Genomic DNA, 24,638 nt, shown 5'->3' with positions numbered 1-24,638 from the left:
ACGTACGATTCCATTATCGTTAGAACGTGATTGTTTGGTTCGATTCTGTCGATTATTATTTGGTGACAGTGCCCCGAGAAATAGCACCCGTTACTGGCCGTCCCTGCATCGAGCGTCGCGAACGTGGCGCGGCAAGCGTCGCGATTGGTCGCCTGGGAATAGCTAGTGACGTCATATGCGTTCGTGGAGCCCGATGGACAGAGAGAGTCGAGCAGATCGTTGAGCCGAGGACCGAACGTGCGCGAACCTCGAGGTATTCCCCCACGGTATGAGTCATCGGGCGCAGTTTCACACAGTTTCGGGCAAAGGAACCTGCGATCCGTGTGTGCTGCCTTCGAGTTCTCCGTAACGAGGCTCTCTGAACGCCTTTTCAGCCGAATCGGGTACATCCTTAAAGAGGTTATAAACGTACGCGAACCTAACCGTCGACTTTTCCTTTCGCGCGAGGGAACGAGCCAGGTAATTCCGTAGCGCCTCGAAGACGTAAACATGAAGCTCGATGTGTCCGACGTACTTTACGACAGCTCGAGCGTGTCCAGCGACAGCGGGACGTCACAGAGCTCCCGCGTCAGCCATGATTTTCTCTCCAGCATCGCGAATTCGTCCATACTACACAACAACGTAAGTACTTGCCGAGCCGTCACCTACATTTAACGTAGAAAAGCCACTTTCGTGGCGAAAAGGTAGATTTCTACGTGTAAATATGGACGCTTACGCAACCGCGATCTACGTATGTGTCTTCGATAAACATCGTTCACGTGATCGGACAAAAGCATAAGTGAACTTGGTAAAAATATTCGGACAGCAACATCATCGCAAATAAAAAGTCTGCCAAGCGGTATTACGTAATCTGGTTTCCTTGAATGATTAAGCATTACCCGAATAAATACCGTTCTTTATTGACGATAAATTCGAAATTTACTAAGAAAGGTAGCCGAAATGCTTGGAAAGAAAAAAACGATCACGCGTGCTCTATCGAAGTTTAAAGTAGATATACGTGACAATTACCAGATATATCGAAAACGCTGCTTCTTAGAGAGCAGGTACAAAAATGACGGGAAATATACGTTATTTCTTATTTAAATGTTCGACAACGATCGGTTTTATCTAGGGCCACCGTGTACGATACGTAGGGTATCTTTACTTGGTAGATTATTCATAGTTAACAACCATAGTTGACAACCGAGTTGGGTCTAGGCTGTAACCGTTCCGTCATTTGTAGATGGTACACGCGTCGAGATCTAAATTTATAAATCGCGTGGCGTCATCGCTATAAACTGTTCGACGTGAAAACATGTTTTTCGATTTTCATAATTCCCGAGGGATCGCTCGCCGCGCATGGTTACGATAAGAGATGTAGTATGTTGAAAATAAACGATCCTCGTGCACGATAATGCCCGTACGTAAATATACCCGGTAAAGTGTATGCATTCGGATAAACAACTTTCATTCTAGTCCCAGCTAGCCTAGGTATCCATTTAAGGCGCACGCTGTGTGCGTAAGTATCTCCAATAAACTTCCGAGTTACTATGGAGTTGGCCAATGAGATGCTATCTTACATGCTATCGCCCATTCACTGATTTCAGTAGATCAATGATCGTTCGCGACTACACAGGAGCGTTACAGTGCATTTCTGGAGATTACAATATTATGATTCGCAAAAGTTAGAAGACGTAAAAAGCAAAAATCCAATTTATGATAAAATTACTAGAATACGAGAATGCGAGAATTTTTTAAGAATCGAATACCGACTAATTCTTATCGAATGCGCTCGGCAAAACAGGTTCCAGTCGCTCGGTGTACGTGCATTGACGTCGAGTACGTGTACAGTAGCCAACGATTACGCCAATTTCCATTTTTCTTCTACTTGCGTCACATCTCGCATATCGACAAACATTTTTACATTAAGTATGTTAGAAAAAACGTAGACGTATATGATTAAGTAATTTGACTAGCGAATGGATACAGTTGTTAGGCACGGTACACTGTGCGCTAGCGACGACGGTGGGGGGAGGGTTTAACGCGCACCCTCGTCGAGGAGTCTCCCCTAGCATCCTACGTACGAATTCTGTGGCCGACGTTGGTATTGATTTAGCATTTCGACTGGCATGGCTTCTGCTGTCCCCAACAGCTGTTTTATAAAGACCCCGTATAGACGATCGGCCCGTGACAGCGCGGTCATTTAAAAACACGCGCGTATATACATATACACCGACTAGGGAACGCGTCGCGACGCGACACGTGTGCATAACCTTAGCACGCACACACGCGAGCACGAAAAAATAAGCACACGTGTCTCTCGCGCGCAGAACGATAGATCGTAGTACTGCGCAACATTAATGTTACAACCAGCAGCCAGCTGTTGTCACCTAATTATCTCAGTTGCCATTAACGGTAGGGCTCGGACGAAGAAATCGACCGACGATATGCAAATATTAAAGACGAAGAGAGAACAACACGCAGCGAAGCTCGAGTAGGCAAGCGTAAAAAAATATTAACGGGGAAAGAGTTCTGAGAAAGGTTGCGTGCATTCTTTGTTCTTGGGTTGATAACGCGGGGGCGGCTGACCGTGTTTGAATATTAGGCCCGGGGAGAGAATCCGTCGCTGAATAATGCAAGCTTGTACGTGTACTGAAAAAGATAACCACAATTTAATATTTTAATATTTCGAGTATACCCCGATCCACTGAAATATTCTCACTATTTGTTGTCGAACGGAACAAAAAATGTACGCAACTTGGAACGGTCAACGACAGGGCAGTTCCACGCAGCGGACCACCTCCCCATCGCCGTGTAAGGGTTACGGAATTAACGTCTCCAGTGTCTTCGACGCTTGGAGTTTCTTGAAATTATAAAGCGAAAGATGTTGAAGCGTTTTCCAGTTATCATAAATATATCGGTAGAATTCCTTAGTCCCTGATCGTCAGCAAAGTCACGAAGGCACATATGTATAATCTTGGTGCTCGTCCTTCCTCGCCTATTGCATCCGCTTGGTTCTCGGTATTGTGTCCGTTCGTGTTTTATCCATGGCGAGAGTAAAAGCACCGCAAATCCTTCGACGGCGCATAAAAGAAAACCGACTGATTCACGGGCAGCTCATCCGATTGCTTATTCCCCATTGTCCAGCTTGAATATTCCAACTCCGCACCCCGTCCCCGGTGGTTTACATGGTTTTCCACCCATAGAAAGGCCGATCAAGGCTTCCGCCTTTCTCTCGTACGATTTTCGGTGTCGATTATTATGCCGCGCGCGCGACGTGTGCCGCAATCTGCGGCTTTTGGTTTACCCACAAACATTCGATTGACCCCGCTAACTTCGCCATGTAATCGTTAAAAACAACCTCCCTTTGTGGACGCGGCGAACAAAGACACGACCGCTGATCCTTTACGGGTAGTACCGATCTTCGATTTCCTAACCCCTTTGTGTTCTCGATGGCGTTGCACAATGGGTCGGAATTATTCATTCGTAGCACGAGACAACTTATCGACTGGTTTCATTGAAAAATAAACGTAAAAAGATATTCTGGAATTTATTTTTTTAATATTTCAGCTTCCTTTTTCTTAAACTGTCGCAGTGATAAATTAACGAATACAAATGTATCAGATAATTAGAATAAATTTTTGCAAGATTATTTTTGCATTTATTCGTCGATAGGCTTGAACTAAACTTTGTAAAAAATTGCTTTTCTCTATGTGTATACGTTCGGGGTGATTAGAAGAAATTGGAGAGCTTTATTATAGGCAGCTTAAGCCGTGGCTGAATCACGGTTGACATTCTACATCTCTCACTATCGCAAAACTTTTCGTCAAAACAAGGTCGTAAATCTGACCAAGTTCTTAGTTCTCTCACGGAAGCTTAAGGAACTGATTATATGTATTCTCTCGCCCAGCTTGCATCGAAGGGCTACTTTATTATCGTCCATTCTTTCCAGGCGTGTATTACTTTTCCGTTGAGCAAAACAAGATTGTAAATCATAATTCTCCGTACCCCAACGGTCGTTATACTTGTTCCAACAGTAACGCTAACCATGTTTTCATCCAGAGTAAAAAACATCATAGATTTCAGTCATAAAACCGAACTGTTATTTTGTTTTCTTTAAATATTTTTCAAACGGTGCACTTTAATTTACGAAAGTAGTTACGAAATCTGCAAGCATCGACTTTATCTCTTTGTTTTTCTGAAATCGCTTTAATTCCCAGCTGGTATTCTACAATAACGTCCGTATCAGCGTTTTTTCTTTTTTTTTTATTATTATTATTCTTGTGTAAAGTGCGTTCACACGTACGTTGCACCGGACTGGCAGAGTTCGTTGCACGTGCACGTACTTACATGCGTGTATATCGAAACAAGAACAAAGAGCTGTGCATGCACGAGGGATTTCCCGGTACCGAAATAAGTAAGAATCCGCGATACGTCGTGCGACAGATGATCATTTGCAACGATCAATATAAATATTTTTCTATTTTCATGCCATTAGACGCAATAAACCACTCGTTAGGAATACGAAATTTAATACGACGTCGTTAAGTTTAACGCAGTATAAAACGAGAAAAAATGGCAACTGGAAGACTACTGGCGCATGATACATGCCAAATCCCCCTGAGTAACTCCTTGACACATTTTCAGTGCAGTGTGTATTGCCTTTACCCACAGTCGAGCAAATTTTATTTCCACCGAGGAATAAAGACACGGTAGGTTTTATTATGCGAACGGTTTAAATAAATATGTTGCAAAGTGTATAAACGAGACGGTCAACTGCATTTTCTCTACACTCTTTACGTATAAATATGCAACACGCTACTAATGTTCGTCATCGGATGCGATAGTTCCGATTGGATGATGATAATGATTACCGTTGGCAAAATTATGTAAGTTAACGACCGCTCGTCTCTTACCTGGAAAAGGGGATCTAGTTCTTCGCGGTGCGTTCCCTGATTCCGTGGAAGTGATCGCGTCGCGGGCAAGCAGCCTCGGCGTACAGGGCTCGTTGATTGGCCGCGTGCTATCGCGCGAATCAGCAATCAAGATGGCGATGACGTCACGCGGTGCTTGCTCGACTCTGATTGGTGGGGGGTCGAGCGGCTGTCTTTCTATATAGTATCCCAGTCACATTGGCGGGCTCAGTTGGGATACGTAAGCACGCGGGACTGTAGTCGATCACTTTGCGTCGCTGTCGCATGCTTTTGTAGTTGATACGTGACAGTGCCAAACGGACGATCCGCACGCGTTACTTTTGCATTTTAACCGGTCGTGTGCCATTGACAGAATCGTGTTATCGGTGAACCGGGGGACGGTGTCACCGGGTGTACGTCGCGAGTGTTGTTGACTCGCGTTCGAACCGTGCTTCGGTAAATTCTCGACGGAACTATCTTGCCAAGTACCAACGAGTTTTTCCAGTCAAGTTTTGAAAGCGAAACCCGCCCACAGATGACGCAACGTGTACCGAGCGCAGGCTTTTACGACAACATTGTCGAAGATCACAGTTACACGATGTTTTCGATGTACCCTCCGAATTTTAACCAACCCGATCCGTGGCAGCTGACGAAAGAGGAGAAGGCTATGGTAAGAGGAACATTTTTGATAGATCGTTGCTTAAATTTCGTTGTACCACGACACTAGAACAAACACTAGAATTTCGAGCACGAAACTTGGATCGCGTGCTCGAGTGTCCAGGTGTCACGGTCGAAAATCGATCGATATTCGAACTAAAACTAGCTGATAAAGGAGTAATTTCATGTCGATTATAGTCACAGCTGATTTATGATTGCTTTGCCAAATTAGTACTGTTGTACACTACATGTGATACTGTTTGGTAAATAATGTATTTAACAACTGCGCGCGTTCTAGACATATAGAAAACGGTATTGGAAGTGCTGTTAAAAAATGACGTGTGAAAGTAAAGAACGTTACACGGTTATAGATAATTTAAAATTGAGGTCGCGTCAGCGATGACGTCTTCGCTCGAAATTTCTAAGAAACGCCGTTATCTCGTTAAATCTTTGATCCTCGTACCTGTCCAACTTGCACGTTTCTTTCACTTTGTTTTTTTAATCTGTTTTCCACGAACTGGTAAATATTTAAGAGAATTAGATTACTCGATCGAGATTCGCTAAGGTTAATATAAATGAAAGTATTTAAACTTGGTTACCATTTTCTTATCGTATTTTTACCGTAATCGCATTTTCCGTTCCAGGAATACACGAAGGTCTTCTTAAAAGCCCGTATTTATTACAGGCTATTACATAAGTAGTTTTATGTGGTTTCGAAGGTATCTCCCATCTTTCGTCGACTAATGTCGCCCCATTAAGAGGCTAAATTCTTGCGAACCTTGTGTCGATTTTCAGGGAAACGACTTTACAAGTCATTTCGATGCAACTTCTGCTACCTTACTAATTATCCTTTAAACTAATTACATAATCATCCAAGGAAGTATTTCTATCTATTAAGATTTATTCTTTTAATGATTTTTATGCTAATTTATACAATTTATATTTTGTCATTAATTAAGGTAATTTATAGATTTTAAATTCAAATTGAAATAAAATTATAATTTGCCCCATGTTTCTTTCATAGTTATTTCAAGTACTTGATATTTTCCTCATTCTAGACATTCGATTGGCTTTCAGGCCAATGGTTTGAGCGATGTAAGTCGTTGAACCTGGAAGACGAAACGTCGGAGAAAAACACATACATATACATCAACGTCGCGAAATTTAAGAATTCTTTGTGTGCACGATACCGAAGGAAAACAGTTAAATCTGACAGGAAGCCCGGAGTTAACGCTCGTTAACCCACCAATTAGAGGGTTTAGTTAAACGAAGGCAGGGTTAAGTTTAGCGGGAGCAATATGAACGGGTCATAAGGCAAGAGGTGTCATCCTGCCTCTTAGCCTCGCGAGAAAGACGTACGTTTGCTTCGTCCAATGTACTACCGCTTCTCGTATTGTCATAATTTGTACCTCTCAAGTTACTACAAACCAATCCCCCGACGCTGTTAATTTCTTACTTTTCTTCCAGTGTACACGCAAAGTCGAACAAGTCTCAGAGATAATCGATGAAATTTCACCTGCCTTCCTCCCTCTCCCTGGTTGTCACAACTAAAAGCCTACGTTTCTAACACGTATCGTAGATTTACTTTCTATTTGATCGTCGTCGCATTAAAAACGTACAAAGGATATTTATCGATACCATCGTAGATATCGTTATCTTCCATCGCGATTTGACTATTGTCTATAGTTCCCCCGCTAACTTGTTATTTTTTTTACGATTCACGAATCCTTATCTCATTTCAGCGAAGAGGAATCGTTACAATTACCGTTCCCTTGGTCGCATATTTTTATTTCAACGTATTATCGTTTACGTTTATCGAAAAATATGTTGTGTCGTAATTGATTACTTCCGGTCCGTGTAAAATAATCTCCATCGCGGTCGATGCGATCACTGGAAGACCAACACCCAATCCGATTTGCATAGAACGTGCAACGGGAGTTGCCATTCTTTTTTCTCATTTTTTTTTTTTTTCGCGCAACGCGCTCGCGCGATAGATGAGTCATGGAGCGTAGTTTTACCAACGATTTATGAATGAAAATCCACGCACGTGTCGCGTGCGCAGGTTCGCCGTCGCGACACGCGAGATTGCCCGCCGTTATTATTCGCAACGCCTCGTAAACTTGTCGATTATGCGTTTGCTAGTGACACGTGCACGCAGGTTCTAGGAAAAACGGACGCTACCAGTCACAACTGGAACCGCGACGTATTTTTTCATCTCTGCTACCGAGAATCGCGAATATATCTCTGCTACCGAGAAACCGACGAGTTCCGGGGTGATCTCCGGCATTAGAACGCTTTTTGCTCCCGATGCAAATGCGCGTTGGGAAATCCAGACCTGCGAAGAAAACTTTTATAGGTCAGGTGTTTGGTGTTATCTTTTTTCTTGATATGTAACTTTATATTTTTATACCGAACATTTAAGATACGAACAGGAATAAATAAGAAACACACCCAGCTATCATTAGTTATGACACGCTTGTCTGCATTCGTCAAGTGTTCTGCGCGAGTTAAGGCCAGCGATGACTGATTGTTTATAAAAGTACCAAATTGGTTATACGAGAACAGTTGCAACACCGGAAATTGAAGTAATAATTTACGTAACTGGCGATAATCTTGTACGGCTCGAGTGTGACATTCCAGAAATAACATTTGCATTTTTTTTTCAAGTAGTCGAATTATATCTATAGCGTTGAAACAGTAGAAGATAAAAAGTAACTTTTAACAGGATTAAATATTGAAATTGAACGATGCGAATTTTGTTATACACATATTTTTCTATATTAAAAATTTCCTTCGCGCCTCCATCGAGCTGTTCCCCGCCATTTTCTTTTTAGCAGTATCATTAGATACGCGATAAAGCAGGCTGATATGCACCAAAGAAAAATGGTTAACGACCACGAGAAATCTCGTAAATCGTAAATTTGAATCGAGGCAAGGAAAGATTTGCAACGCAGAATTCTAAAACGACTATATTTTTCCGTGGATTTACGAATAAAAGGAATCGCGTAGAAACGAGAAAAAAGAAACAACGACGTAATGTTGCGAAATCGACTTTAATAGACCCGCCGCGCAGAATGGTTTGCACAATGGAGATCTCCAGGTTCGCGGCAACGAATCATTGCAACCTAGTACGCTAATGTTCCCTACGGCTGTGAAACAAGCCGAAGTTCGAGACTGTGGCTTCTGTGGTCGTAAAATTCTCAATTCTTTTTCCCTCCGCGCGGATAACGAGCTGCTGGTAATCCGGTGTAGTCGACCTCGAAAGGAGGTCGATTCCACGGAAAGATATCTTGCGTACGAGTGACGTCAATACGTTAACACTTTCCCCTCGAGAATGCCTCCAACGGTTGGTGGACCTCTCTTCGGTTTTACACTTTCGTAGGATTGTACTTTTCCTTGTAGCTCGTCCGCGTTCGCGCGTGGCGATCGGTCTTCGGGGTTTTTCCCCTTAGTCGATTGCGAAACTCGAAAGTCTCCGTCGGTCGACCTCGCCCTCCATTTTATCCGTCGCTTGTGTCGATTTTCTGCTAACCGCGAGAAACGGACAAACGTATCCAAACGATTAAAAATGTTAATTACAAAAATCCTTCGTTCCCCCAACAAAAAATCTATGAATTTTAATCGCAAAATTAACGTTATTTAATAAAAATAATAAAATCCCAGTGCAGGCAGGAACTGACTATGCAAGATATTATTTTATCGAAATTATCGTCGCGAGCGAGGCGAGTTTGCTCGATCCAAGGGTGTGCAAGGTCGATGATGCACACGCGGCTTGTGCAACCGTCTAGAGGCAAATTTTCCGTCGCCGTTCGTCTGTAGTATCGATCAAATTAATTTCCATCCGTTGTGCTTTCTTTTTCCAATCATAATATTGTGGCAAATGTGTCCAGGTGCGTCGCTCCTCGCAACGATATTTTAACAAGTTCGTAACAACACAGTCCCTGGAAAGAACCAGACCATACAGCTGAAATCAATATTTCCTTATCGCTCGACGTTTCTTCTGAAAAATAAACGTTCGTAAAGTGATTGAAAACTTTGTCAGTTCCTGTACAGGGTGTTCGGCCAACCCTGGGAAAAATTTTAATGGGGGATTCTAGAGGCCAAAATAAGACGAAAATCAAGAATACCAATTTGACGATGGAGGCATCGTTAAAAAGTTATTAACAATTAAATTAAAAAATTTCAAATCGTTCTAAAAAAATTATTTTTGGTTGCGGGGGGCAATTACAATCATTTTTGGTGAATAGACATACCTCCGAAATCGTGCGCATTTTCGAGAAAAAAATTCAGTACGGGCGTAACTTTAAACGTTAATAACTTTTTAACGAAGCCTCGATCAACAAAGTGGTATTCTTGGTTTTCGTCTTATTTTGGCCTCTAGAATCCCCCATTGAAATTTTTCCCAGAGGTGCAGCTCGATACTCACGCTCCTGCATTTAAAAATAACATTTTGGTTGATAGCAAGTATCAAGACAAATCCAACATAAACCAAGTACTTAAAACCCATTCACTGAATTATATAATACCTTTTTATCATCAAAATAAACGTTGGGTCGGTCAAAATGTTTCTCAAAACACGCACGATCATGTTCTCGAAATCCTTCTGACCGTCGAAAATTGATTTTCGGGCTGATCTATATCGGAAAGACGCGCACGTCTTTGCCTTTCAATGATGGCATTCTTCGCTGCGACGGTGCCCCTTAAACGCCAAAGAATCAGGCCTCAGAACGTCGCCTCTAAGCCAGTGATTATTATTCGAAAAAGATTTCGCTCGCCCTTCTTTTCCCTCTGATGGTATGATAAAGTACTCCAGCTATTCAGAGCGACGCTCGTCCCCTATAAAAACGACTGCTCGTTTAAGAGGTCATGGACCCTTGTTGGTCCTTTTAGGACCGCTGTTGATACGTGGGACGAACGTATCCAATTTCGTGAAACTATTATTCGTGAGGACCCGAAAGTCTCTCGAACGTGTACGTTACAGTACTAAATACTTCATTATAGTCCAATGCATTCGAAAGTATGCTGGGTCTAAATCTTTCATTCGAAAAGAAGCGGAAGCTTGACATTGTTGAAGCTTGTATAGAGTCACGAAGGATCTTAATAATGCATTCCTCGGCCGTGGAACTTGATAACATATACAATACAACAACGGTGGTTCCCAAACCCACAAAGTTCCCCCATAAAAAAATTCTACGCCTGATATTTATCGAATGAATTTTTTATCCAGTCTAGTAGAAATTTAAGCAGAATGAAATTGTATGTGTTTGTAAAATTGTAATTAAATCGTACGGTAAGGGGTTAACGTACGTTACGTGTCGAGCGTGGCAGAAACGGGTATACTACAGTCTCGCCGAATCCGGTTCGACTTCGGTAATGTGAAAAATGTCCATCGAAATTATTCGCGTCGTCGTTCCTCTTTCGGGTAAAAAGAAAAGAAAAAAAATAAGCCTTCGCGTACTAGGAGACGGAGAAACTGTTGCGCAGAAGGCGGTCACGGGTCAAAAGGGAGAAAAGAAGCGCGCGAGAGAGATAGGAGGCGTGCGTGGAGTCCACGTAGTCGCATTATGTGCGCGATTATGTAGGTATTCTCATCCGAGTGGCCGCCGAAGTGCAACCAGTCGGAAATGCCTGCGTGATTGCGTCACTGGTCAGGAATTCACGGACCGTTCTGCCCTCGGAGCGTTTTCTTTTACGCCTGTCCTGTTCTTTTTTTCCCCCTTCGTTCCATCCTTCGTCCTTAACATCCTCACCGTGCACGTGCGACTTTATTTGTCCGGAGTTGTGTTCGCGAGGGTCAAGCAAACCGCACATGCGTATCGTTGCTGGAACGGAGGCATCATGTTCCGCGCGGGTAGTCCGACGACCAATAAGGGCTTTTTACACCCCTTTCGCAAAGATACGCAAAATTTTATTCGAACAGTAAATTCGAAGCCAAGTCACCGTAAAACAACAGGTCGTTTGCAACCTTTATTTCGTCGAATAGGCCTTTGTTCGTTCGACATTAAATATTATCAAATTGAAATGAAATTTTCATGCAAACAGGAAAAATATAACGTAGGAGTGATTGATTAATTTACGTAGCTTGTCCGATCAAAACGGGTAAAATATTCTGGGATCGGTTTAACCAAGAATTAAAGTATCTGGCAGAGCGTACTACGGTCGAGCAACTTTGTGATATACTATAGTTATCGATTAATTTTTCGCGTGATCACGAACCATTTTTTTGCTAAATCACTCGAAACGTGCTGGAACGATTTAACGACAGCTACTATTGCCTTGATAACAACGTCGAGAAACTGCTTTTTAACGATGAATCGACGTCTTTTGGAAAATCGACAGAACACGCGATCGGTGATTAATTTTCTGCGAACGCGATCCAATGACGAATCGAAAATTCGGGTTCAACTCGTTATCGTGCTAGGTTGTATATTGAGTTTCGCTACTCGATGCTGAGCATGCAATTGCGCAACGCTATGCTACTCGAAGACGATTATTATAATTGCAATGCTTTACGTTGAAAGTAGGAATTACGTATCGCGAAACGTACGCCAATAAATCCGAGTTAATCGATCATCCTCGGTGAAAAGTAGGCGATTAAATACCCTCGAGGCTAAGCGTCGGTTTCGTAAGACCTATATAGTTCTGCGTCACGAAAGATCGATTGCGGCGTAATCGCCGTCTGGGTAAAGACGGAATTAGCATTTGTGGAGACACTTGGTATGTTTGTAAGTTTACTTCTCTTGCAACGAATCCCTAATAGTCGCCGAGTAACGTTTGAAACTCGACAGAGGAGGAATGCCCGCTAAAAAAATGAGAGTAAAATAAAAATTTTGATCGTAGCATAGTATTGTGTTGTTAGTAATCGTCGGTAGAACTGACCTACAATGGACGTTCGTACCCAGAACCTTGACGCGAGTGAACGGGGACAGGGACGTGACACGGACGGAATTTCCAAAATTACTTACACAGGGGGAGTCCCGTCTCCGACGGTGTCGTTCACCTCTGATCGTGAACCTCGACGGAACGCGGACGGCTACTGTTTCGCTTTGTGTTTCGACTTGGGTGCTAAAAATGGTCAGCCAGAGACCACTCTGTTCTTATCTCCATCTTTATCGGGTACTGACAGACCAGTCCAAGTGCTTTAGCTCGCGTTACAAGCTTGATGTACGGTCGTTCATAAAAAACGCGTTATAAATTCCCACTCTGTCGTGTTTGTGCACGTGGTTTTTACCGTGTCGCGTTCGAACGATCGACGGGACCGCCAGGCGGAAAACTCGGGATTTTCGGGTTACGCGATCGAAGGAACGGATTTCCGAAGACAATTGGCCGGTTGTGTTTGTTCGTGAAGCGCTCGTCGAACCTCTGTGGTCCAGAGAAAAGACGGCGTGCGACCAACAACGGGGCACTGTTCTCAATGGTAATCGTTAATCGAGGCTCGGGAAAGGCCAGACTTGAATTAAGAGCCCTAGATGCAGTCTGAAGAGGCTGCCACGTAGGGACCGTTTAAATGAAACCTAAAAGAAGACTAACATCGCCATGCAACTTCGCTTTACGTTCATTTATTTATTTCTCGAAGAATGTCAAAAATACTTTATTCGATAGAATCTTTATTAGAATTCTCGGTAATCGTTACTCTGTTTTAAGTAGCACGTTCAAGGCTCTAGAAAACTTTCGAGGAGTAATGAAATTAAGATGACCTATGGGTTCTTAGAATCCTCCAGCTCGAGTCGGTTTTGACAGAAAAGAAGTAGGAATTCGTGCGATACGAGGACACGTGTGCTCAATTTCGAATTTCCTGGTACGATGATTCGGTGACTTCTAGTATCGAAACCCAGTGACTCATGGACTGGTTGACGCCTAACAATCAGATTCTAAGGATTCGATGAACGAATGCAAACCTGTTACACGTATGCATTTTCTGCACTTGTGTCTACTTTTTTTTTTATATCTGTTTCGCAACAGCGAATGTCGGTCGATTGAATGCCATCGCGCGATAAACGGCTATTGCGACTTTGAACGAAGCGATACAGCGTTCCTTTTGTCTTGTTCGTAAAAATCGTAGCGTTGCATCGCTCGATACTTCCGTGTTCGATTGCGGCTCGCGAAGATAAACTCCTTCCGGTCAACGATATTTATATTTCTAAAAATAATTATCGAAACAAAGAGGCATCTAGTATGGTAAAAAAAAAAAAATATATCACTTTTAACGAACGTTAAATTGTTCGAATCGTAAAGCTACCGCATACATAATTTTGCTTTAAGGTCTAACCTTCGACCCAGAGATAGCTAGACACGCGACACTCGGAAATACCAAGTATTCCACTTGTGGTTTCATTTCCGGTGGCGACCAAAGAAGAGGAAGAAAAAAAGAGATGCTCGAACTCGACATCTTCCGAGGTTGAGAGATTCGTTCGATCCCCGTTCTCCTCGAAAGTAGCTCTTGAGCAGCGTGTTTCGTGCCCGAATGAAGTCATCTCTTATCCCGGTTAATGCAACCTTCCCCGGTGTCTGATCTTTTTCTGTTTCACTCTTCATCCATGAGGATTCTTCGCTGCTCGCACCGACATGCGTGTCCTCTCGAGAAAGGAATCGAGCGCGGCCGAAGATAGCCGAAGCCGCGAGGCCGAGGCCGAGTACGAACGAACGAACGACCATGTGGTGATAGCGCGTTGACAGAAGCACTGTCAGTGTCACTACGACTGCCGTCGAACGCGGTCCTCCATCGAGACTTGTTCCTTTTCTCTTTTTTCCCCCCCTCCTCCCTGTTTGATTTCGGTGAACGCACATTTTTTTTCCCCCCATCCGGCGAGAAATTTGACGACAAGTCGAGCGCGCGACAGTTTCACGAAACGGCCGAAATAGCTTCCACGGAACGGAAGTCGCTTTAGGTTAGGTCGACTACACGGCACGGTCGATAGTTTTCGTGAACAGGCACGAGGTCGTGGGGGCAACGGTTCGAGGTGAGTCCAGGCTTTAAAATCATTTCCATTTTTGGTGCGTGCGAACGGACGGTATCGAAAGCGTTTTGCAATTGTACGTGTTTCGTCGAAACTATTTATTTCAAACGTTACGCGAAAATAGCAACACGCTCGAAAGCGTTTCCTGCATTCGTTGATAAACACTCGCGCGGGTAAACAGCCAGGGAAGGAAAACAAAGTTGCAGACGACGGACTTCCGTACTATGAACTTGAAACAAAGGCGGTAACTGTATTTTCTTTCCTAATAGCATCCTTATCTTGTTCTCTGGCTGATACGCGATGCCCGTGCATTCTGTTTCCTTTTGCTGGCCGTACTTTAGACTCCGTCACAGTTGGTTTCGTACACGTGCTTCGTCCCACGTCTAAACTCGCGTATATACCGAGCGTGAGCTTCCACAAATCGACCGCGGAAATCTGTAAACCGTGGCTTCGAACCTTGGCGTAAGAGTCGATAATGTTCCAGGAACTACCGCACATATTTTTCTTTCATATCTTACCGAATAACAAGGCAACATTCCGCACGCTGAATTAGACGATATTATTTCTAACCTATAAAATTTCATCTACTATACTGTGTAATATATTCATAATGCATAGTAGACATAACCTATTATACGATAGCGTATTGTACGGCTGTAGAGCTGTTATAGTAGTGCAGTTTAATATACGCCACTGTAAAAGTTTGAAATTTAATAAAAATTTTACGGGTTTATCCAAGCAGGACAGAATTGATTCGGAAGTGAATATTTTTCGACAATTCACGCCTCCGACGAACCGGCGCGATATACGCGAAAACGGGGCCGTCCTACATTTAGCTATCTTTTCGATAGGAACCGAGTACATATCGCACAGAAAATGAACTTGCAGGTTATGTAATTCGCGCAGCTCGCATGTTCCGTTCGCGTGCTATGGTGAAAAGCGTAACAAACGGGGGAAAGTCGTGTGCGGTCGATCGCGCTACGTGTTATCGTGTTTACATTCTTTGTTCTTTGTCCGTGGCCGGTGCATCAGCGTGTTTGCGCCAGATCGCGCGCGTTCGAGCTCGCTTCAACCTTCGTGTATTTGTTCCGAATATTTCATGGCTGAATTAACGCGCAGATTTTTTTTACGAGATTGCCAGACGCTCGCGATTAAATTTGAATAATTACAACGACCTCGATTCGATCGTCGAAACGTTCGATCTTGTTTCGGACAATCTTCTCCGTGGTTGACATTTTTTTAATTGTTCGTGTGTTGTTATTGCATTATCGAAGGCAAATGTTGCGTGCGACACGGAACGTGGATGTGGCGCCACGTATTCCGCATCGTTGCTTGAAAAATGATGATGCAATCTGTGATCGGAAGCTTCAACGAGACTTGGTTTATATTAGAAAATCGCACAAACGACGGATTTGTATTAAACGCGTTGGTTATTTGTATTAAGGGGCACGCGTTACGGCAAGATAACTTGACTTTTCCTTTCAGAGTTCGTGCAAACCGCGCATAGTATTACTATTGTTTTCCTATCGGGTCTGCGGATGAAAAACAGCGAAGCGAGCAGAATAAATGATTACGAAATTATTCCGCTATTAGGTTTTCCGCTTCTAAGAGGATTGGACAAAGAAGATTATCATTCGCGGCGAGTACCGAGCGGAGTTTCCTAACCTCTTTGTGGAATTAATCGTCCCTCGGTATTCCTGGCCAGTTCTCGTTGAATTAAAATTTTTACCGTATATCATTGTTGTACTCTTTTGCTCGAGTATCAAATATTTTTAATGCGTTATTGAAATATCTTTTTTTTCTTTTTCAAGTGTATCTAGTATTGCTATTTTACACGCGAATAAAGCGAACGTATTTCCAACGTAAGGTCTGGGTTAGAAATTGGAAACGGTTTTTACGATTAACGAAGCACGCGTCGTTTTTTCTCCTTGTTCCGAAGAGTGCGTGCGAAATATTGAAACGTTTCCTTTGTTATCCAAGGCTGGGCTCGTGTCGTCGCGCGACGACTGTCTGTCCGCGCATACTTTTTTTTTCCCCCATTTCGTACCGCGATAGTGCTCTTGGTTCGCTCGACGACGACGACGACGACGACGTAATTGCGTTATTATTTACCGCGCGTAATAGCAACCATCGCGCAACGGGCACACGCAGAAAGAGAAAACATGTCCGCGCGCGGGAAAACACGGCAATAAAGCGTTATTACGCGAAACCGTGTGGCGGGGTCGGTCCATCGGTGAGTGATTAATACGAGATTAGGAATTGGAACGCGTTCTCGGTCTTATTGCCAGCGTTGCTATACGCGATTGCTATGCCGAGATAATTGCATTCTCGTCGTTACGTTTCATTTCCTATGCATTTTATTCCGTTTACGTAAATATAAATAAAATTATCGTTGAGAATCCACCAAGGCACTTTGTACTTGACGTGTAAAAGATTTTTTATTTTAACAAAGTTAGCAAAGGGTTGGATCAAGATCGAAATTCAATGTTTCTACTTGGAACGATAAAAAAAAAATCACTGATAAAAGAAACGGAACGTCGAAACGTGATTTATATTAGTTCGATTACGACGACTAGGAACTCTCGACACCGATATTCCATCTATGTACCATCTCCTCGTTGTTCGTAGTTATCGGCTATTGGCTGTGCCGGGCAGAGCGCGGGCATCAGCGGGAGTAATAATAAGATTCGAAAAATAATTACCGAGCATCCGATTGCGTCGTGAGGCGTAATTGTCTTGCGAGAGAATCGTTTCTCCACCGAAAGCTGTAATTACCCATGGAGAATAACGATAACTGCACAGTTAATCGTCCAAGGAACGTCGTTGTGATTTGTTCGTCCGAGAAATGGCGTCCTTGAGTCGGCCACCAGGCGTGATCTTGGTCCGACATTTCGATGCCCTCCGTGCAAAAGGCTGTGCAAGTATCGCTTGCAGTGCCGTCGCCTATCTTTCTTTTAAAATTCTCTGCCGATAGGGCACGCGTGAGAGAGCATTCTCGCGTCGATCCTTGTCGCATAATTAGCCGATGGAAGCGGCCGCGGCGCGGCGCGCAAACGTCTAACCGCGAGTGCTCGAGCGAGAGAAAAACAGCGGAGTTGAATTTAGAACGGATTCCAGAGATCGGGCACGATCATCGACGGCTTTACCTTGTACCGGTTTTGCGGTCGATCTTTATTTCGTTACGTAAACCGAAATTAGCCGACGCGGGGAACGTATCGATATCGTCGGTCGGTAATGGACGATGCAAATAAATTCCCTATCGATCGATCTATGGTGACGATCGTGTTTCGCGTAGGGGCAAATAGTTTACTCGTTACTGACGCGTTACATAATTGGGTGTATAATCGGTTTACACGACGGTGTGCAGAGGCGTGCGTCTCTGGGAATCGCGAGTTGGATGCAAATCCATCCATCCGTCCAAGAGCGAGACCGCTGTTTGTCGAATACGACGGTTTCCTGTTAATCGGACGCCCTCGAAAGGCTTATCGGGGTCGGGAAATATGTCGACGGTTCCTGGAATTCGAAATTGATGCTTGATGAGAGGAAGGGGAGGCATCGCGGTATCCGGAGAGGGTTGGCACAGCTAGATTAATACGGAGAATAGGTAGCTATATCGACGGAAGACCTCCGTGAATTTCGAGGAAATGTTTATGCCCGTGATAACCTCTCGTGCAAAGGGGAACCAACGCGGTTAGCGTCTGTCTCGATGGAACACGAGTTTTCCGTCTGTATTCGTGCGTGGTCAGTGTTTGACAACGATAACAAGTAACTACGAAATCTCGTAGTAGAATTATCGTATCCCTTCCATACGTTTTACTTGGAAATATTTGAACGGTGAAGCCGGAACTCTGTTCTCGTAATCCGCCAAAAACGTTTCGCAGCCCTCGTTTTTTCTAAAGGAATCGAACAGAAGTGTCCCCTGCGAGTGATCTTTATTTATGGTAACGTAATAAGAACGGCTCGGATACACGTACGCCTCTCGTATGGTGTTTGATGTTTGAAAATTCCAGAAGCCACCGTCGGCTGATAAAACACCGCAGGATTGTTTATTGTAATCTGGCTGCCACATGTTTTCATATCAAGCCAGAGATAAGCTGGTTTTGAATGTCCATCTCGTGTTCAACGAGTCCGTGTGGCTGGTTGACTCGGTCGTTTCCGACGTGACGCAAAAGAGAACAGGTTTTCCGCCGACATTCCAATTATCGCTGTTTTTCTCCTGTCGCACGAAACATGCGTAAAAAAATACTCCTCCTAAATAATTAATCGCCTCGCGTGCGTAAACGACGATAGTAGATAATCTTAACGGCCCGTGGTAGACCGTGTACAGGGTGTTCGGCCACCCTTGGGTAAACTTTTAATAGGGAATTCTAGAGACCAAAATAAAACGAAAATCATTATTAATAATTAAATTCAAACATTTCAAATCGTTCTGGAAAAATTATTTTTAGTTGCAGGGGTCAATTGCAAGCATTTTTGGTCAACAGACATACCGCCGAAATCCTACCCACTTTCGAGAAAAAAATTCAATGTTGTCGGAACTTTAAACGTTAATAACTTTTTAACGAAGGCTTTATCAACAAGTTGGCCGAAAATATCGTAATAATTATTAGTGAACGTAGAAACCCCGTAATTATCGCGTGGTTTCTGCACGGAAGAATATTTCTGGCAAGGAAGAAAAACGAACGTAATCGAGGTGGCGCTGTACGAATCTGAACGATGCGACGCAACGAAAAAAACCACATATCCTGGAAATGTCCAACGCGTGATAATCAACAAAGCGGCGCCGTCGAGCGTCATTCGCGCGAATTTTGTGATAACGAGGTCGTTCGCGAATACAGTGCGTGACAAAATTCAAGTCTACTTAACATATTTCTTTATAATTAAATACGTATAGTAGATAGAAAATGCAGAAAGTATACAGGGTGTTAGACCACCCCTGGGGACAAATTTTGCAAATTTTGGGGACGAAAAATTTCCCCGAGGACATAAACAAATAAAAATGTTGGGCTATTGTTTTGTCCCCGTACTGTATCTTATCTCGCCCGAGAATAAAGCGCAGTTGAGATCGAGAAATCAATTAATTGGACGAGTTTTTCGACAAAATTGTTGATTTTCGAGTTTTCGCGACGGCAGGATTGTTCTTGGCCGGTTTCCAAGGCGACGACGAATCGTGGGGAAGCCGGCGTCGACGACAAACGATGCTCCACAGGTGTTTAAACTTAGAACTCGAGCTAATTAAGATCCTCCAGACGGACGCGCAATTGGGAATTCCACGGATGCCGGGAAAAACCACTGTTCGCGAATAAACTCGATAGACGAAATTCCCGTTGTTCGAGATACATACGGTTACTTTCAGCCGATCCTTCTGTTCGCGAAAGTTGTCGCGCGAGCATACAACGAATCGTAAAATTGAACGTAATTTATTTGCCCGTTAATTAAATTTGGATCAGACTCGAGAATGCGTGTTCTCCCGCGAACAACTGTTACGCAAATAATTTCTTGGGTTGTCAGGGAGACAGCGTCGGATACTTAGCGTTTTCGCGCCTAGTAAAGATCTCGACGCATTAGTATAAATCTTTGGGGCGACCGTCGCAGATAAATCGGCCGGTATTAAAGCCGGGAACTTGGAACCATTACGCGATTCCGAAAGAATGTTGCTCTTGCCCGACCGGGAACAATGGAGAAAGTCGTAAAGGCACCCCTTTCTTATCTGGTTGCCCATAAAGTTCCGGGAGACACTTGCGTTAAATATCCAAACTTGTCTCGAAATGTTTCTACGGGACATAAAACCCGCCAAGCGAGACTGACATTTGGGGGGAATAGTTTTTACCAGACTCGAGATTCGAACTTGAAGCTTTGCAGTTGGTAGACAAACGACTGCTCTACCGACCGTGCTGTTCGATTCGACGCAAGATATACATGTATATTTTGAGATAGTAGTTGCAAGATGGTAATTTGCTTTATCGAAATTTATTTAAAGGTACGCGCGAAAAATTTGCAAAAAGGGTCAGTTCGCGATCCGAGAAATTGAACGGGGGCGCGGAAATCCCTCCCACCTTTTTCTTCCCTGGCTCTCTCTTTCTCGCCGTCTCTCTCTGTCAAGCGTACATACTCGAAATTCGAAGGTTATTTTTAGATTAGGTTTCCTCGTCGCGTATGGCCACGAAGAGCAGAGCGGCATCGAGAGGCTCAGTGTAAGAGAGGCGTCGGTGGAGGACGCAGTGGTGACGAACTCTTCGAAAAGTGAGAAGAAGAAGAAGAGCGTGTGCGAGGGAGGAGAATCGAGAGAGTGGAGAGAAAGAGAGATAGATAGGGGAGGGGAGCGCACACCGACGTCCCGAACGATCTCTCACGAACGAACGATCGACTGAAATTACTTTTTATTACTTTAATACCCAAGTGTCCTTTCGTAACCACCATCTCCCCTGCGAAAACGAGTTCGCTCGTTCTTTCCCATCGATCCTTCATCCCCACCTTTCCCTAAGTTATTTTCCTTTGTTTACTTTCTTTCGACGACGAAACGAATACAGAACGAATAACCGATACCTCGAGCTATGGCAGCCACCGCCATGGATCCAGTCGATATTGCTAATATCCTCGCGCAGGAACTGCTTTATCAGCAGGTAATCCTACATGTTCGAGATTTCGAAAAATATTTTTTACCGTTGGCTTCATTGTTCGGAGAATCGCGGTTAATTCTACTTCGTCATCTACGTTCCTGCACCGTACAAAAATATTTCTACGCTCTGTCGTTGAAAAAGTTAACGCGTTCAAAGATTTTCAGACTTTCGAAGATTGTCGTTTTACGTATCATTGTTTTTTTTTTAACGATTTTATTTGTCGTAACGAAGGAAAAACGATGGAAATTTAAATACACGAAACCGTGACGTACGATAGTAGAGAAAGCAACCTAACCCTAATGGTTTTCACCGCGACGTAACCTAAAAAATGTGGTAGAGACTTCTACCGAACTTATATTCTGTTTTTGTTTACGGCCACACAAATGGTCCTGTCGTTAAGCAAGAGTTGAAACAGCTGCAAGATTTATTTTGAAAGAGATCGGTACTTAACCCATACCGTAATTTCTACTTTGTACCAACAAATAAATCCAGGCATTAAGTGGTTAAATGCGTTTTACCACATGGCCTGCACAGAAAGAGTACCAAGTTCTTCCAAAATCTTTTTATAATTAATTACTGCGCGATAAAATTAAGAATATTCTATTGACAAATAAAAAAAAAGCAGATTTTTCGTCGGTACAAAACTAAATCATTATCGAGACAAGGCGATGGTTGTGAAAAATATCGATGCCCTGCGAAAAGTCACATGGCGTGGGAAAGTACAATTAGAAAACACTTCTAAATTCAGTTTATTCGAGGATGACGTGTCTGGTCATTGTTGACGGATCGCCGGCTCGAGAATCACGTTCAATTGCATCGAATGTCTCGCACAAAGTAGCCTTCTGTTGGGAGAAAACAGTATAAAGGACCTCGAGGGGCATCGAAAGCGATCGTCTAAAATAAACACACCACTTGGCAGGCCTTCGAAGTAGCGTTTCATTCAGTCAACCGTTATATGGTCGAGCGGGCGAATTAAGTCGATCCGAGCTCGAAAGGAGTCGCATACACCGAAAAACCGTCACTTTTCTTTCGCGTCCCGTTCGAGACGCGTCAATTTCTAACGCAAATGAAGTAAAAGAGGAAAAAAACAATACGCCAGACGTGCGCTCGCTCGCCGCCGCCGCCGAACTTGAAGGAGAAAGTCTATTCGACTCGCGAACGTGCGTTATTGAGCCCTGTTAACGTACGCGGTAGCATTATTGCGACGCGGATGAGCAAGAATTGAGCAACGTTGTGCAACAAATGTTGGAACTTCCACCCGCCACGGCGAAACAAACAGATCGTAAAGGAATCGCGCTGCTCGAATATATTTTTACGTTTCGTAAATCGCCGCGAGTACGTACCTTGAAAGAACAGAGACTATGAAAAAACTAACCTCGAATGTTCGAGCGGCAAACGTGCGACAATAACATGCCGGACTTAACGAGTCTCTTCTTCTCTCTCTTTCGAACGAGCGTAAAATACGGTGTTCGAAGATACACGGAGGATACACGAATCGTCCTACGTCCGATTAAGCGTTCGATTACAATTATTTTATCGTCGTCGCTTTCGTGGCGATCCTCCTCTCTCTCTTTCTCTTTCTCTTTCTCTACCGAGAATCTATTTTTCGCGGTGTAATGTTACGTGCACGTGCGGTCGAGGGAGGCCGGCCTGGAGGTGGCCCCCCCCCCCCCCCCAAGGTTCGGTTCAGTGTATCACTTTAACGGTTTTTCTTTTTTCTCTTCTCCTCGCGCGGTGTTTTTTCCTCCCGTCGTCGGCGATGGTAAACGCGCTCCGTCGAATATCTGGCTGCGTTTCGCAACGATTTTCTGGTTACCGATATCGCCCTTTGTCTGCTCGTAAAGCGGGCCCAGGGCAGATTAAAACAGCAAACGCATTTATTTATAGAATCGGCGAGCGTGTGTGCACGTCGGCTGGAGCGTGTGCGCGCGTGTGTCGCGCACAGCGGGAAGAAGAGAGAGAGAACGCGAGTGCATCGCGAAACGGAAGACGCGCATGCATGCCAACCGCGACTGGGGGAGGGGGAAGCGCCGTCGTCGCGCATCTGCGCGAAATATTTCTGTACGTTTCGCCGCCAGGGTGTCCCGCAGGGGTTGACGCACGCGACCGAGTCCAGGGTTCTCTTCTTATCGCGTTTGCCGCGTTTTCGCGACCTTGACGCCGCTCGATTGATTTCGAAAGGCAATCTCTAAAACTGCGACGTACGTAATTGAAATACGCGTATAGTCGTAATGGAATAAAAGACACTCGTTGGACAGACTCTGACTTTCGCTTCGTGAAAGATGCGGAAATTCCAGTTGAGAGTACAGCAGGACCCTCCGAGGTGTTGTTATGCAAAATTCAGGTAGCGAGCAATGTGTAGAGTGTGCGGTCTGTCTTGGAGCGTGTCGCGACGCGTCCGTTGGATAGGCATTGACGTGTCGGAACCTGCACGGACACGTATGACAAAATGGTACAGAGTTCGTTCGCCAGCGCTTCGTATCGCTCGACGTACTCACACTCGGCCATGTGTCCGTGGTGAACGGCCCGTCGGTCAACGAATCTGTCGTGTAATAATCCTAGTCTCGTGACTGCTAAAACAAAGAAAAAAGCCGATACTCTGCCCATGTTCTGTAGATCTTGTAGGAAACATTTTTATTAACCAAATTCTATGTGTTAATGTAATATTACGTATTTCATTGTATAAGTGACACAATGTTACAATCACGTTTCGAAATTTTCGCAGTAAATTAAAGCGACTCGCAAGAAGATCGTGAGCACCGATAATCTTCCATCGCAAACAGACGGTGTCGCGTTTCGAGTTCCGTAGACAAACAATATTCACTTGTAACGGTTTCTTTTTTTCCTCAAAGAGTGACTGACGTCTCGATAACCACACCTTTGTCGCTTCACACATTTTTGGCTCGATAGAGGCACATCTATAGGAAGCAAATAAGAACCGATAACTCATGGCGCGGTAAACACTGCGCCTCCGACGTGTCTCTAAATTTATCGAAACTTCGATAATCGCCGTAATAACCGAATTGCCTTCCCGGGATTGCCGCGGCCATAAATTTCGAATCGTGCCAAATCGAGAGAGACCGTGCCGAACAAAGACGGCTTCCAAGTACATATTACCTGATTTATGTGCGCGCACATCAACCGAGGCTGCAATAAATTGTGTTAAACTCGTGCCAAGGTCGAGACGACGGATTAACCCCTTCGAGCGCGAACTTTTATACGTGAGAAATTGGAGAAAAATCCGTGCCTTTCGACAAAAAATTATACGATGATCGTATTTCTCTTTTACAGAGTGCAGGTCTAACGTTAATCGTCAAAAAGAAAATATGACATTAATTTTATAGGCAAGCAACAATTACAGAAATTGTCGGTTATTTTTATTTTTGTTTCGAACGTTATGGGATGCTTTGAACGGGAGGAAGGTTTGGTATCTCGACGCGAAATTCCAGAAACCGGTGACGCGCGGAAATGATTTGGTAACGCCTAAGTTTATCGCACCGGACATTCCTGAA

General features: G+C 43.9%; 1 protein-coding gene across 3 annotated transcripts in view; it reads left to right on the top strand.

Annotated features, from left to right (window-relative positions):
• Positions 1-225: 225 nt before the first annotated feature.
• Positions 226-24,638, top strand: part of Kay (transcription factor kayak) — a 28,221-nt gene continuing 3,808 nt past the window's right edge. Inside the window, exon 1 of one of the 3 annotated variants that reach the window (XM_076781173.1) lies at positions 226-621. In XM_076781173.1, the coding sequence (XP_076637288.1) occupies positions 490-621 (132 nt within the window). In that variant the 5' untranslated portion in view covers positions 226-489. Of the gene's footprint in view, positions 622-5,118; positions 5,563-20,688; positions 21,130-24,638 lie in introns of those variants that run through there. The other 2 variants (XM_076781171.1, XM_076781174.1) reach the window with 2 other exon arrangements.

The sequence above is a fragment of the Colletes latitarsis genome, chromosome 14 (genome assembly GCF_051014445.1).
Source record: "Colletes latitarsis isolate SP2378_abdomen chromosome 14, iyColLati1, whole genome shotgun sequence".
Lineage (NCBI taxonomy): Eukaryota > Metazoa > Arthropoda > Insecta > Hymenoptera > Colletidae > Colletes > Colletes latitarsis.
Note: the sequence above shows the minus strand (reverse complement) of the source record. Positions and strands in the feature narration are given on the sequence as shown.